The sequence below is a fragment of the Tupaia chinensis genome, unplaced genomic scaffold, assembly GCF_000334495.1.
Source record: "Tupaia chinensis unplaced genomic scaffold, TupChi_1.0 Scaffold140218_1, whole genome shotgun sequence".
In the NCBI taxonomy this organism is placed as follows: Eukaryota; Metazoa; Chordata; class Mammalia; order Scandentia; family Tupaiidae; genus Tupaia; species Tupaia belangeri.
The window spans coordinates 1,287,399-1,302,975 of NW_006200097.1; the positions used below are offsets into that span (position 1 = coordinate 1,287,399).

General features: G+C 41.0%; 1 protein-coding gene across 5 annotated transcripts; it reads right to left on the minus strand.

Moving 5' to 3' along the window:
- Nucleotides 1–6,663: 6,663 nt before the first annotated feature.
- CWC15 (CWC15 spliceosome associated protein) lies at nucleotides 6,664–15,526 on the minus strand. 5 transcript variants are annotated; one of them, XM_006162573.3, is made up of 7 exons: nucleotides 15,404–15,526; nucleotides 14,034–14,172; nucleotides 13,563–13,675; nucleotides 12,887–12,975; nucleotides 10,811–10,918; nucleotides 7,900–8,018; nucleotides 6,664–6,833 (listed from the first exon to the last, which is right to left on the minus strand). In XM_006162573.3, exons 2-7 carry the CDS (start codon nucleotides 14,162–14,164, stop codon nucleotides 6,704–6,706), a joined length of 690 nt encoding a protein of 229 aa, XP_006162635.1. In that variant the 5' UTR covers nucleotides 14,165–14,172; nucleotides 15,404–15,526; the 3' UTR covers nucleotides 6,664–6,703. The 5 variants fall into 5 exon arrangements, with proteins under 5 accessions (XP_006162635.1, XP_006162636.1, XP_014448803.1 ...); XM_006162574.3 differs by having other exon boundaries at nucleotides 15,382–15,475; XM_014593317.2 differs by having other exon boundaries at nucleotides 15,346–15,473.
- Between the last annotated feature and the right edge of the window lie 51 nt (nucleotides 15,527–15,577).

Sequence of the window (15,577 nt, forward strand, 5' to 3'; positions counted from 1 at the left end):
AGTGAAAATCTCTTAAAAAAAAAAAAAAAAAAAAAAAAACTCCAACCTAGTCAGATGTCATAATTTTATTTTTCCTTTTTCCTTCTTTCTTTTTTTTTTTAGGTTTTTGCCATAGGATACGTGAGCTTGTCAGAGGGACAGAGAGAGGGAACGTGAAAAATTATCCCTCAGGAGAGATGGCCACACTGCAATCCCTTCTCTTCTTGGGATTTTGGACACACATGGACATACACCTGGAGTGAGTTTCAGGTCATCAGGTCTAAAACTTGAACCACAGTTGGCCATGTGGGAATCCAGCACCTTAAGCACCATGCCACCTGCTGGCCCCTCATAATATTTTGGGTGGATAACTGATTTTTTTGTTGTTGTTTGTTTTGTTTTGTCTTGCAGAGAAAGTGAGAACACTCCCTCAACCCCCCATTGGGCATGGTCACATCACAATCCCTTCTCCTTTGTTTTCTCCCCCCTTTCAGGATTTTGGGCACACACACTCACATGCACTTGGCATGTTGTTTCAAGCCACAGGGTCTGGGACTTGAACCACACAGCAGGCCATGTGGCACCCATCTGCCTTAACTACCAGACTGTGGGCTGGTCTGAGAACTGATTTCTTTACATTGGGTCCTCCTCTCCAGGAACAGGTATTCCTCCACATGTATGAAAGTCATTTTAATGACCCATGACAGAGTATGAGAGTTTTCTTCCAAAAGGTCCTACACATCTAGTGTTAAGTTTATGACTATATATTTTGCATTTTCTATAGCTATGGGATCATTTTTGTGTTACATTTCCTAAGCGGTGATTGTTCATTGAAGGGCTTAAACAGAGAAGTGACATGGGCAAGTCTTTCAGGAATGGTGGGGTGGAGTGGCCCTGGGAAGCAGGGAACCTGGCTAGAAATCATGGTGTCTGGTGTCTGTAGGACCCACAGCCACAAGGGAACCTGCTCTGATGCTCCACAAGCATTATCACTTCTGTTATTCCAGTTGTCGCCCCATCATTGGCAGCTTTTTCCTCCCTGTGGTTTCTTTGAAATAAACTCTTCAAGAGAGTGACTCAACTCCCACGCACTTTCTGGAAATAGGCCTCTGAGGCCAAAGTTTGACTTTCAAGGTGGGGCTGATGGGGAGATCTTACGATGACATTAGAACCCTCCTTCCTGAAAACGTCAGAACACCCTTTCATCTTCCAATCCTCCCCACTTCCTCAGGCTCTAGCACATACAGAGACGACTGCGCTCCCAGGAAGCTGTTTCCAATTAGTCTAGGACCTGTAGGAACCGTTTCTCTGCCTCTTTCTCCAAAACGAGGCTGTTTGAAATAATGATGAGATGAAAAGATCACCCTGGAGAAGAAACCTGGCAGGTCCCCTTCTCAGGAGTGTGAACACAGCAGATTTCATTCTCCTCTTCTCCTTTCCCAAAATGCCTTTGACAAACCAGGCCAGGTAAAAACAGGACACTTTTTAAAAAATGAACGTGAAAACTCCTTACGGCTTCCATATAAGGGGGATTTCAGGAGCTCGGATGTACGTGGTAGGGAAGCTGTGGGAATACGGTTCAGGAAAGGTGTTACTGACCTGTCCATAACTGCAACGGCACCAATGAAATGACGTGTAGCGTTTACTGGAAGACGACCAAAGGCAGACTCCTTTCCTTTGGAACTGCGATTGTAGCGTAGAGAAGACAGAATCTGGACCCATATTTCATCTTTCAGAAACTCTAACCATCTTCTCTCCCTTTCACTTGTTTCACCGGCCCTTCCTAGGATTTCTATCTTGCTTGCCAGATAGAAATTTCTAAGGTATCCTAAAGCCAGGACAAGCCCCACCCCTGCCCCCCTGGGTGCCATGCTTTCAGTATCTAGCAGGACACTGCCCCAGCAGAACACCCGAGGCCTCCGCTCCCTGGGTTGCAACTTTTCTACCTGCGTCTGGGTGGGAGCCAGCACCCAGGCCTGGGCCAGGAGTGGGCGCTCAAGACCCATCAGGGAGCCAAGGCTCCAAGCCTCCAGCACAGGCTCTGCTGCCACATCAGATTTCACTCAAAAACACACATTTGAAGATAAAATTATTAGCAATACAGCAGGGCTGAGCATTCGGCCTTCAGGATGAAGCCCTGAAACCTCTCTTCCAGAGAAGGCAGGAAAATGAATGGATGACCTCCAGTTCTGCAGTACGGAAACCAAGCCTTGCAGAGAAAGTGGATCAGATGATGACAGGAAAATTGATCAAGAGCTGGACAGAGGAAGTACCTTTTAAGGATTAAGATAGACAGTCATTGCAGTACATTGCGCTCCATAGAAACAGCGCCGGGGCAAGTGAGAGCCGGACGGGCACTGGGCAACTCTGTGCCTCGTGGAGTAAAGATGGCTAAACATGGGCAAAGGAGATCCTAAGAAGCCGAGAGGCAAAATGTCATCATATGCAGTCTTTGTGCGAACTTGTTGGGAGGAGCACAAGAAGAAGCACCCAGATGCTTCAGTCAACTTCTCAGAGTTTTTAAGTGCTCAGAGAGCTGGAAGACCATGTCTGCTAAAGAAAAAGGAAAGTTTGAAGATATGGCAAAGGCGGGACAAGGCCCGTTATGAAAGAGAAATGAAAACCTATATCCCTCCTAAAGGGGAAACAAAAAAAGAATTTCAAGGATCCCAATGCACCCAAGAGACCTCATTCAGCCTTTTTCTTGGTCTGATCTGAGTATCACCCAAAAAATCAGAGAAGAACATCCTGGCCTATCCATTGATGATCTTTCAAAAACACTGGGAGCGGTGTGGAATAACACTGCTGCAGATGATGAACAGCCTTTTGAAAAGAAAGTTTCTAAGCTGAAGGAAAAATATGAAAAGGATATTGCTGCATGCCGAGCTAAAGGAAAGCCTGATGCAGCAAAAAAGGGAGTTGTCAAGGCTGAAAAGAGCAAGAAAAAGAAGGAGGAGGAGGAAGACGAGAAAGATGAAGAAGAGGAAGATGAGGAAGATGAAAAAGATGAAGAGGAAGATGAAGAGGATGAAGAGGATGAAGATGCAGATGGTGATAAATAAGTTGGTGCTAGCACAGTTTTTTTTTTCCTTGTCTATAAAGCATTTAACCCCCCCCGTACACAACTCGCTCCTTTTAAAGAAAAAAAATTGAAATGTAAGGCTGTGTAAGATTTGTTTTCAAACTGTACAGGGTCTTTTTTTGTATAGCTAACACACTACCAAATGTGTCTCTAGATCGCCCTGTCCTGGTGGCATTTTCAATAGCCACTAACCTTGCCTGGTACAGTATGGGGGTTGTAAATTGGCATGGAAATTTAAAGCAGGTTCTTGTTGGTGCACAGCACAAATTAGTTAGATCTTGGGCACACACACAAGCGCCCAGTGTGAGTTTAAGCCAGTGGGTCCGGGACTCGAACTGCGGTCGACTACATGGGAGTCCAGCGACATAGCCATTCCACTAACTGCTGGCCCCAAAGCAGGTTCTTGGTGCACAGCACAAGTTAGTTATATATGGGGATGGTAGTTTTTCATCTTCAGTTGTCTCTGATGCAGCTTATATGAAATAATTGTTCTGTTAACTGAATATCACTCTGTAATTGCAAAAAAAAAAAAGTTGCAGCTGCAGCTGTTTTGCTGACATTCTGAATGCTTCTAATACAATTTTTTTTATTAAAAGAAAAGAATTCTTAAGATAAACCTCCATTATACTTGAGTTTCTATGACTGCATTTTTTTTTTTTTAGGTTTTTGTCATATGTCACGTGCCCTCGCCAGAGACATACAGTGAGAGGGAAAGTGAGAAATCACCCCCCAGAGGGAATGGCCATGCCACAGTCCCTTCTCCTCCAGACGCCTGGGATTTGGGGCACACATGCACACGTGCCCAGTGTGGTTTTTCAAGTGGGGACCCGAACTGCAGTCAGCCATGTGGGAGTCCAGCACCTCAACAACCATGCCACCTGCTGGTCCCTGTGACTGTGTTTCTAACCATCTTAATTCAAAACCAAACTTTTATTATGAAACAAAATAATAGGTTTGCAAACTTAGTCAGCCTCTGCTGTTTGCTAGTAGAGGCTGCTAGGAAGTAAATATGTAGGAAGTACCTACTATGTGCCAGCGAGGTCTTGTATTACTTACTCCCCACAGAATTTCCTTAAAATTGTTTCATTGCTAGTATTTTACGAGAGAAATAGGAGGGCTGGTTAACAGAAAAGGCAGTCACACATAGCAGTTAAGAGACTAGGCTAGAAGAGTTTCAGCACTGAATGTTGGTCCCTTTCTCCTGAAGGTTTATGACCTGGTTTTAAACTTTGCTTATGAACTTCAATTCCCTTATCTATAAAATGGGGGAAATAATGCCTTGATGGGAATGGTGTGGATTAGATAATGCAGTGCAAGTGCAATGGGGAGCAATCAACACATGCTCACTCTAATAAAGCTCCAAGTGCCAGAGCTGGACTTTCCAGCCAGGCCCATTGGGCTTCTGAGCTCTGTGTTTTCACTCAACATCTGCCCCTGAAGGGCTAAAACAGATCCCTCCGTTGCTCCAGCACAAGGTATTCTGCAAGGACGATGTGAGGCATTTTAGCTGAGCAGGCTGTTACCTGCATGGCAAAGTCTGAAAGCTGACACAATTTGTTTCATACTGGGAAACCATAATGAAAGGGAGAAAACAATCATTGATGTTATCTTTACTCTGACTCTTCTGAACCTCTCAGGCTCAAATGGGAAATTCAAAATAAGTAGATCTTGGACGAACAGGAGGGTCCTACATTGGGCCTTTGGGTGTGAACTTTATGTCTTTTAGATAAAAAAGAAATTCCAAGAACTCAGTTGTAGAAATCCAATGCCACTCACATCAACAGGCACATTTCTTGGGACCAGCACTTAGTGTAATGGCTAGGTCGCTGGATTCCCATGTAGTCGACTGCGGTTTGAGTCCTGGACCTGGTGGATTCAACTCACGCCAGGTGCATGTACGTGCGTGCCCAAGATCCCAAGAGAAGAATAGAGAAGGGATTGCGGCGTGGCCATCCTCCCTGGGGGGTGATTTCTCACTTTCTGTCTCTCTCTCTCTTTCTGGTGAGCGCATGCGCCCTATAGCAAAAACCTCTCCAAAAAAACCAAAAGGCACATTTCTATGTGGTTAAGGCACTGGCACTGTGTGGGGACTCGAACTGCGGTCAACTACACGGGAGTCCAGTGACATAACCATTAAGCCATTTGCTGGTCCCTGTAAAGGCACTTTTATAAATTGTAAAGTTGGAAATAAAAACAAGGTTTTAATAGCAGTGGTTCTTATGAAAACACTAGGTGAAATATTCAAAATTTTGTGTAAATAACTCAGTTTGAAAAAATATAAGGCATAAATGTGAAACTGAGCCCTGCCCTACTCCTGAGTCAGGCTGCTAATAACACATATCCAAGCTTCCACTGGCAAAATAGAGTACAACATTCTTAGAGAAAAGGATTCAAATAAATAGCAAGAGGTAAGTAACATGGGATTTTAAGTCTTATCTTAAATCTTACCTAGTCCAACATCACACAACTCAGGGATGCTATGAACGGGTCTCTGGAAGGCTCAATTTCAGTTTCCAAATTCCCTAATCAAGCGGCAGCTTTCAATCAGAGCCCAAGTGTAGGAAAACTTCATTTCTCAGGAGTACTGCTCTTTAACAGAGTCCAGCCATGCCTCTCCCTCTCACAGACATACCCTCCAAGATAAAAGAAAATCCTGTTTCCAAAGGTTTTATTTTACATATATTTGAATGGGAACTTTCCTAGGCATTGCACTAATGCATGCCAGTGTGCAAACTATCGCAGTCAGAACACAGCAGGCGAGTATCCTAGACACGGGTGTCACCTTCCTAAGAAAGCTGATGGAGCTCTCATCTCAGCACCTGCAGAGTGAGACACATGATGCTCTCCCAGACACATGCTTGAGAGCTTTCTGATTAATGACACTCTTCCATACCAACATGTGGTTCAAAATGGAATCCCTTTGGGACCAACAGTTAGCTATGTTGCTGGACTCCCGTGCAGTCGACCACGGTTCGAGTCCTGGGCCCAGTGGCTTAAACTCACACTGGGCAAGTGTGCGTGCATGCCCAAGATCCCAAGAGGAGAATGGAGGAGAAGGGACTGCAGCATGGCCATCTCCCTGGTGGGTGATTTCTCGCTGTCTCTCTGTCTCAGTTTTTCTGGTGAGCACATGCACCCCACAGCAAAAGCCTCTCAAAAGAAAAAAAAAGGAATCCCTTTTGTCTTTGATCATACTTGTTTAAAAAATGCACAAATATGAATTAAATGACTTTAAATCAATGTGAGAGGAATGGAGGGGGGTTAATACATAAACACCATATACAAAAGTAATTTTTCTTTCCAAAAGCAATTATGCAATGCTTTATAACCTACATAAATTATAATAAAAAATTGGGAACACAGATGTTTATTTAGATTAAAAATATTTATTAAAGCAGATTCCCTTTACCATATGAAGAAAAAAACAGCATGACTGGAAACATTTAGAGAATGAGATTCAGGTTAAACATGTTCCCAAGTCCATTATCAAATAAATTATCACTAAAGGAAAAGGTATTTTGGAACTTAAAATTAAGGAAGCCTATACACAAATTAGACGGGGGGCAGGGGAACCAACCAAAATAAAAAAATCAGAATGCACCTTTACATTTTACAGTCTTTAATTAAGCACATAAAACTGTACTACTTAATATATTTCTCCATGAACTTTTTATGAAATTCAGAACGTAGAGTATCATTTACAAATCTTTTGTCTTTCTTCTGATCATCTACACCTTTTGCACAGTTCTTGAAGACAACATCATCATCCCACCTGCAGAGAAAAATGAAAACAGAATGCCTTGTAATGTTTTCATCAAGACACAAGACCATGTGCATTGCAAAGCTCAGTCATTATACAGGAGACTCAACATGCACATTAGTTGATGCACCAATTACACGCCCAAAAGAGTAAGTAATCCTTAATACGTAATCTTGCTTTATTAGAGCAGGAAGGGCAATTCCTATTTAGAACATATAAAGCATTTTAGCTATTTTTTTCCAGTGGAAAAAACCTTGAAGAACAGAAACATATAATTACATAAATATTTAATGTTTTCAGGTATAAATGAAAAAGAAAAACACCTAAAACTACCCAGATTGGTAGACATCTCTAGCTGACAATAACTGATCAGTTTTTGTAGTCTACATAATGTGGTTTTGAGGATATTATGCTCTTTAATCTGTTCATATTTAACGATCAGCCACTGTAGTATTCACATTATAAGACAAGAGAAGAGGAAACTATTGAGCATAACGATTAAGGATCATATATTGGCCCACATTTACATTAACCATGGGGAAATACCAGCTAAAGAGCTCAGGACAGAACTCTAGTTGGGTTTCACAAAGTATGAGCATTAACAAAACACCCATGGGGGCCATAAAATAAGTAGGGTTATAGAAAATAGAGTATGATTTCTGTATGCCATTTAGTGCATAAAATACAAGCCCTATATAATATAGATGCTCTCTATATAAATATGTATATAATACAAGCCCACAAAATGTGTTTGTATGTGTGCATGCACATGCATGCATGCCAGGAGAAACTGCACACACACAACATGTAAGCTGTGCAGAATCAGGGGCTCCGTCTATTACTCTATCCCTAGTGCTTAGATCATCTGGTACACAATTGGGTATTATAAATATCTATTGAAAATAATTTAATTTTCTTTCCATCTCTTTTTTCCATCATTCCAAAATCTATTAGATAAGGATTCAGTGGAAGGTGAGGTTTTATCAGCTTTACATATGTACTTTGATATACAACTCATAATCTATATATGTATATAATATTATGTATATATAATCTCCAATCCAATACTGCATAGTACCTTCTTTTAACTTTGAAGTTGGCCTGGGGCTGGGATGGGCCCGTGAGATTAAGTAGCGGGTTTCCACTGAGAATGTTTTCCATTCGAATTCTCTCTTCTTCAGCTTTTTGTTCTTGTTCCTATTAATGACAGAGGAAAACACATTTCTTTATTTCTAAGATTCTTTCTTTTATGAGAGAGAGGCTGAGAGAAAAACAGGCACCTTCAACAGGGGGACTCACTTCGTGACCCTCCCCAGCCTTCTCAGTCAGGATCAAGGGCATCTGTGTGTGCACACGGCTGGCATGCACATGCACAGGTCGATCAAGACCTGGACCCACACCTTCTGGGTAGCTCCTAGCATGCAGAGTGGCACACTAGCACTGCACCATCCTCGTTGGGCCCAATTTTCTTTCTTGACGTGCACAAAAAATGAATTGCTTTAAATTTTAGAGTATGTCGGGCCCAGCAGATGGCGTAACGCTTATGTTGCTGGACATCCACATGGCCGAATGTGGTTCGAGCCCCAGACTCAGTGGCTTTGAAATCACACTGATCACCAAGATCCCAGGAAGAGAATGAAGGAGGGGTTGCAGCATGGTCACCACCCAGGGGGATGATTTCTCGCTTTCTGTCTCTCCAGTGAGCGCATGTATCCTATAGCAAAACCCTCTCTCTCTCAAAGAAAAAAAATTTAAGAGTATGTCAAGAAATACATTTTAATAAGAACACATTAATCAAAGACACACTTAGCAAAGCTACTACTTCGATTTTTAAAGGGCTGTGACTGTGATTAAAATTAGTTTCATTTTGAATTAAACATATAAACTTGCATCTCAAGTTATTATCAACCAAAAAGTAACTTCTAAAAGAAAACTACCATGTAAAAAATTATATTCAGTTATCATGCATTTCTATTAACAGAGGTGTATCCTCTTTGTTCATTATTTATTGCTACTTTTATTTTTAAACTTCTCATATCTCAACAGTTATAATACTATCATTCTTCATTTTTATTTTATTGGGTCATTGGAAAACTTATGAGTCATTTTTGTATAGAAAAATATGTCATGACTTTTATGACAACCCAATAGCAACCCCAAGAGGATAGAAGAAATTCACAAACTGTAAAACTTTCTGTCTGAAATGTTTATCCTCCTTAAAGGTCAAACTAAAGCATTTCAACTGTTTGATGTATCCAATGCTGTTAGGCAGGCTAAAAGAAATGGGTACAAGCGCCCTCTAGTGGTGTCCAAGAGATATTGGGAATGCTCATATTTTTTGATATTTAAAAATTAGAAAAATTATAAGAAATTATGCTCCTATGCGAAATGCATCTCTAAATACTTTTTTCTTCTAATCTGAACTTGAACTGTCTTCAAACTCTATCACAAATTCTCTTTTCTGAAATTTTCTCTGACCTGTCTCACATGGACCCTACTTCCCCAGATCTCTACCATTAACGTTGTCACTATCTTTTCTTCAAAGTCTTTTTCCCTCTTTAAGTTTTTTTTTTTTTTAATTTCTTCATGAGACAGTGAGTGACCCCCCCACCCCCCAAACAGCCAATATGTCTGTTTTTAAGATTCACACCCAGCCAACCCTGGATCACAGGCCCACACATGGGAGGCCTCTCGACACTAACCCAGAACCTTCCCAGGTGGGACAGCATTGTAGAGCACTGCATTTCCACTGATCACCATCCTTCCCTCACTCTTTACACAGACCAATTTTTGGCTCAAATAAAATGTCACACAGAAGTCTCTAAAAAAGCTGTCCTGTTCTGGTCTGAAATGGGTGCAGACATCTCTATGTGACTGTCTCCCCCAATGTGTCAGATTCAACATCCTAAAAACAGAACTCATCATCTCTAGCTCTCTGTCTACATGTGCCCATTCTTCCGTGTTCTGCTTTAGTGAATGTGACCAGCATTTACCCACAATTAGTCGATTTATAGTCAATTACCGCTCCTTGCTAACTCTAGCTGCACCTGTTTACTTGTCTAATTCCAACTCCTATTATACAAGTTAAGATTTTAAAAACTGCATATGAAGATCAGAACAGGTTCCTAACTCATTTTTCCCCTCATGTCTCCTCCTATTCTGGAAAAGAAATCTTTCTAAAATGTGCATTGATTCTTATCAATCTCCTGCTGCAATCGCCTGGCTCCTCATATCCTTCAGAATAAAGCCATTTGGCTTATAAGCCTCTAATATGCTCTCTATACCTGTCTCCCAGTTTCGTTTCACTGTTACTACTCCGGGTAACTCAAAGTTTTAACTATCTCTTAGTTAGATTTTATTTTTCTCCCACTGTGTAAATAGAAAGACTAGTGGGCTTACTCTAAATTATATAAAATCTGGACAGACTGCTTCAACAAATGCCTCAGCAGGAGACAGAGAGAGACCAGTCTTTTCAAGTCATGACTGTCTTTTAATCATCTTTGATTCTTCTGATACTTAATAGACACTGACTAAATGTCTGTTGAACAAATGGACAAACAATGAATAATGAGAAATTACTTAGAAAGAATTTCTAACACAAGGAGACCTAGGATACCATAAAAATAAGACTTATAGGGACCAGCAGTTAGCGTAATGGCTATGTCACTGGACTCCCATGTAGCCAACCGCAGTCCCGGACCTGGTGGCTTAAACTCACGCCAGGCACATGTGCGTGCATGCCCAAAATCCCCTGGGGGGTGATTTCTCACTTTCTGTGTCTCTGTCTCTCTCTGTCTTTCTGTCCAGGGCACGTGCCCTATAGGAAAAACCTCTCCACAAAAAGACTTACAAATTTACGATGCTATAATACCTAGACATGGTGAAGAACATTTTTAATATGAGAAGACATTGCTTGAATTTTAACAATTTCTACTTCAGTATGTGTGAGAAAACAGGGAGATACAAATACTTAATGCTTTGATTTTTACCTTCCTGGCCTGTTCTTCAGCTCTTTCTTTTTTAATTTTTTCTAGTTCTGCAAGAAGAGCTGCAGTGTCATCATCATCACTCTCCTCTTCAAAATCTTCATCTTCCTCCTACAAAAAGAATAGTCATGATATAGAAGACTGAAAAAAAAATCACATTATTCATCTTTTTCCCATTAATTTTCCCAATGGGAAAGATAAGCATGCCCAAATATCAAGATTAACAGTAACAACCAGGCCAGCTGGTGGTGTGGTGGTTACGGTGGCTGGAGCCCACAAGGTCGACTGCGAGGTTCAAGTCCTAGACTTAGCGGCTTGAAAAACACATTGGGCACATGCCCCAAATTCCAAGAGGAGAATGAAAGAGATATTTCACTTTCCCAATCTCTCTCCCTGGTGAGTATACCAAACTAATAATAAAATAAAGCTTTAAAAAAATAATAACCAACCAAAGAATAAAATAAAATCCCACAGGCCAGCCAGTAATGTGGTGGTTAAGGCAGCTGGATCCCATATGGCTAACAGCACAGTTCAAGTCTCCACTCAGCAGATGGAAAAACAGGCCCAGCATTTGTGCATGTGTGTCCAAAATCCTGAGAGGATAGAGGAAAAGGGATTGCAGTGTGGCCATTCCCAGGGAGGGGTGCAAGGTATGCTTTATTATTCTCTTTTTCTGTCTCTCTGGTGAGTGTACAGCAAAAACTAAAAAGAAAGAAAAGAAAGAAAAAATCCACACAATAGCTGATGAGTACTTCCTAAAATGTCAACCCCTGATAAAGTGGCTTTTGAATATATGTGGCCAAAAGGAAATTTTCATAAGAAAATATAAAATAATAAAAAAAAACCTGTACACTGAAATAAAGTGTATATATGCAGAGTGAATCACCCCAAAACAGTCAAAATAATTTTGTGTAGCTCAAAACTACTTTAAGCTACCATGTAAAATAACCAAATATACAAAAAGGGGGTGCTAAGTTCCCAGAATAAAGTAATTTTAAACAAATAACCATTTAGAGGAAAAGGGATTGCAGTGTGGCCATTCCCAGGGAGGGGTGCAAGGTATGCTTTATTATTCTCTTTTTCTGTCTCTCTGGTGAGTGTACAGCAAAAACTAAAAAGAAAGAAAAGAAAGAAAAAATCCACACAATAGCTGATGAGTACTTCCTAAAATGTCAACCCCTGATAAAGTGGCTTTTGAATATATGTGGCCAAAAGGAAATTTTCATAAGAAAATATAAAATAATAAAAAAAAACCTGTACACTGAAATAAAGTGTATATATGCAGAGTGAATCACCCCAAAACAGTCAAAATAATTTTGTGTAGCTCAAAACTACTTTAAGCTACCATGTAAAATAACCAAATATACAAAAAGGGGGTGCTAAGTTCCCAGAATAAAGTAATTTTAAACAAATAACCATTCAATTTCACTCAAAATTTGGTTTGTCTTAATTATTTTAAGTAACTCCACCAGTCAATTCTTAAATTAACTGCTAATAAATGTGCGTAATTAGATACTACCCATGAAAGTTCCCATGATTTTTTTTTCACTGTACTGTGTATAATACTGCAAATTAATTATATAGAACAAACAGTCCCAGTGAATTTTGATGTTACTTGATGTACCAATGCTTATAAACCCTTAGATTATTTCCCTCTCGAGGCCTAGAGGAAACCACTGCACATCTGGAAGGGGCATCATACCTAATGTATAAAGGTCCCTGGGTATAATTCTAGAGGATGCTGTTTATACAGAACCCAGTACAAAGAATGCTCTTTGGAGCTATGTAACACAGTAGCCCAATCTCCAGGGTTTAGAACAGAAATTATTTTGGGGAAAGTACATTCTTTAATAGATTGCTTTTTATATTTGGTTGTTTAGAAATCAAATTTGTTCTTGAAGTCCTCATCATAAAAAAAACTTTCTGCTTCAAAATCAACGGTAAAGCTTATCATTTAATTCAGGATACATATGAATAATAGTAAATAAAATAAACGTGGAAAACTTTTCAAAGACAAAAGCATAAAAAATATTTCATGAGTAAATTACTAGGTAGATGAAAGGAGGAAATGAAACATACGTCTGTCAGAGGGTCGTCTGCATCAAGGTTGGCGGCAGGAATCTGGTCTAATCGTGGCTTCTTTGACACTGAAGAGGAGGTCGTATGTTCTGGAAGAAAACAATACATCTGTTTTTTTTCTGAAACAAATAAATTTCCTATAATGTTTTAGGAAACGGGGGGTGGGGGGGGCACAAAAAGCTTACATTAAAAGCATTATGGCAGCAGAGATCACACCCACAGTGCCCAGCAAATAAACTTTTGTAAATATTTGTTGAATGAATTAATGGCAACACTGATTTCAACATAGGAAATACAGTCTCTGTCAGCAAATTCAGAAAATAGTTTATATGCTGGAAACAGAAATATAACTGATACCTCTAGATGCCCTTCAACAGCCAGTTCCAAAAATGGGAGACTCTCGTGGACAGAAACCATTGGGGTTAGCTGCTGTAAACAGTCAAGCACCCTAGACTGAACCAAAATGATGGTTGTAAATACCCCCAGACACCCTGTTCCAGAAGCCTAACAAGATGGAGATGGAATGAACCTTTTTTTCAATCTAATCATTAAGAAAGTGTTACAGTTCATACTGATATTTAAGAGCAAACAAAAGTATTCATCTTTTTCAAATGACTACATGAAAGAAAACCTACTGACATAATTTCATAAGGCAAAGTTTGGAATATTTAGGTACCTCGAGTTGGACGATCCCTATTTTTCTCTCTGGCAGCAGCTCTCTCTCTCTCTTCCAACTCTCTCCTGAAGTCACGGTTGCGAACTTCTTCAGGGGCATCCTGAGTAGTCTGTCTGAAGTAGAAATCAACCAGGGTAAAAACTGTTACCAAAAAAAACAAAACAAAAACAAAAAGACCACATAACAGTGGCAATGGAAAACAATTCACAAATGCAACTTTGTCCTTCAACATAAAAAAGGGAAGTGACAAAACCATAACTAAATCAGAAGGTTACAGGGCCCTCTAGTAACGTTTCCAACACTTCAATAAACCCAAACTAAATCTTAAAATGTTAGTGCTAAACACTACTGAATTCTATTTCTATGAAAACAGATAATTTAAGTGATCTAACTCAAACATTCAACTATATCATGACCACACCATGAACAGATTTGGTCTTGGTTTGTGAACAAGAAAAAAATGAGTATCACCTGTATTTTATCTTTGTATGCGAGGGTAGGTCTCTGCTTGAATACTGTTTTGAGAGTTGGCTCAAATCACCTTCTCCTTTTCCTCTTCCACCCCTTGCAGGTTCAAAAGTTGGCCTGGCTGCTGTCGTCATCTTTTATGCTTTGAAGAAAAACAGTGTCAACTTATTTCCAAAATGACCTATTTTACAAAGTATTCATCAACAGACATCCTTGTGAAATAATTTCCAAAACTCATCCCCAAAATTTGCTTAAATAATCTTCTTAAAGTTCTCAAGAAGACAAATTATGAGACTCAGGAGTATATGTATGGCTTTTCAGGCATCTCTTATTAAATACAAAAAATTCCGTCACAAAAACGTGAGTTTGTATTCCTATTTTGTTTTGGCTGTGTGTCCTTGGGCATGTCACCTAATTTAAATTTCTGTAATCTGTGGAGTGATATTCCTCATAGGATTCGTGAGAGAATTACAAGGCTAGTCACACCAAAAGTCCTTGTAAACTACAGTTCTGCCATGACTGAGTTTTAAAAATTCCTAACTTTAACTCCTCCAGACTACCCTTGGATTTGCATCTTATCTAAACATCACACATTAACAAAAAGCTAGTAAAAACAAAAACAAAATTTAAAACAAATCAATGACAAAATCCCTGAGTGTCCCGGAGAAGTATGCCAAACTTCAATGGCAGTTTCATGAGCGAAACCGTCAACAATTTTTGGTTGACCCAATTTCTCCTACAACATATAAATCTGATCCTTTGTAGGTTATGATTTAAAGAACATTCAGAAGACAGGAACCTTTCCCGGAAAGGATGACGATAACGTGTACGTTCCTTATGCCTTTGAGCAGTCCGAAAGAACAAAATACCGCCACGTAGGAGCGGCTACTAGAACCCCGTCAGCGTTGGAACAGCAAGCGTGCGAGAAAATCGGGAAGATTTTTTTGCATCCTTCTCTAGACTTTCAAAACGGGTAAAATGTATACGCAAAAAGGAAGACACAACCAAAAAGGAAGACACAACGTGTTCTGCCGCTGGGGGCGCCGCGGCCTCCCACAAGCCTCCGGAGTGATCACCGCGGCCTCTCGGGAGCCCGCCCTCACCGGGAACTCTGTCAGTTGTCCCGGCCCTGCCCGGCGGTGGGAGGGACTTGGGGCCAGCTTACTGCAGCAGGCAGAGCTGCCTTCCCGCGGCGCTCGGCTCTCGGCTCTCGGCCCGAGGGCTCCGGACGCGCTCCACCGGCACTGGGCTCCGCCAGCAGCCCGCCGCTGCCGCGCGTCCTCGCCCGCGATCGGTACTTAGACTCCGAGCCCACCTGCCCTTTCCCCGCCTCCCGGATAACGGGGATAACCTGCTCTCCTCCTGCCGCTCACTTTGGTCGAGGTCCGGTACGGCAGCGTCTGAAAATCATACAGACGCCATTACTCCCTCTTCCCTCCCAGAAACCTCTGCGCCCCGGGCTAAGGTCCAAGACCCGGAAGCAAAACCCAAGCGCGTTTGCGGCATCTCGGAGGCGGAGGCAACGGCCAATCCCCAGGGGCCAAGGA

What these genes read in the sequence shown, in the direction of transcription:
- CWC15 (XM_006162573.3), bottom strand. Translation starts at nt 14,164, where the DNA reads ATGACGACAGCAGCCAGGCCAACTTTTGAACCTGCAAGGGGTGGAAGA. An exon ending in CATACAAAGATAAAATACAG is followed by an intron (nt 13,676 to 14,033) that starts GTGATACTCATT and finishes TTTCTACTTCAG; the next exon opens with ACAGACTACTCAGGATGCCC. An exon ending in AACTTCAAAGTTAAAAGAAG is followed by an intron (nt 6,834 to 7,899) that starts GTACTATGCAGT and finishes TTTTCTCTGCAG; the next exon opens with GTGGGATGATGATGTTGTCT.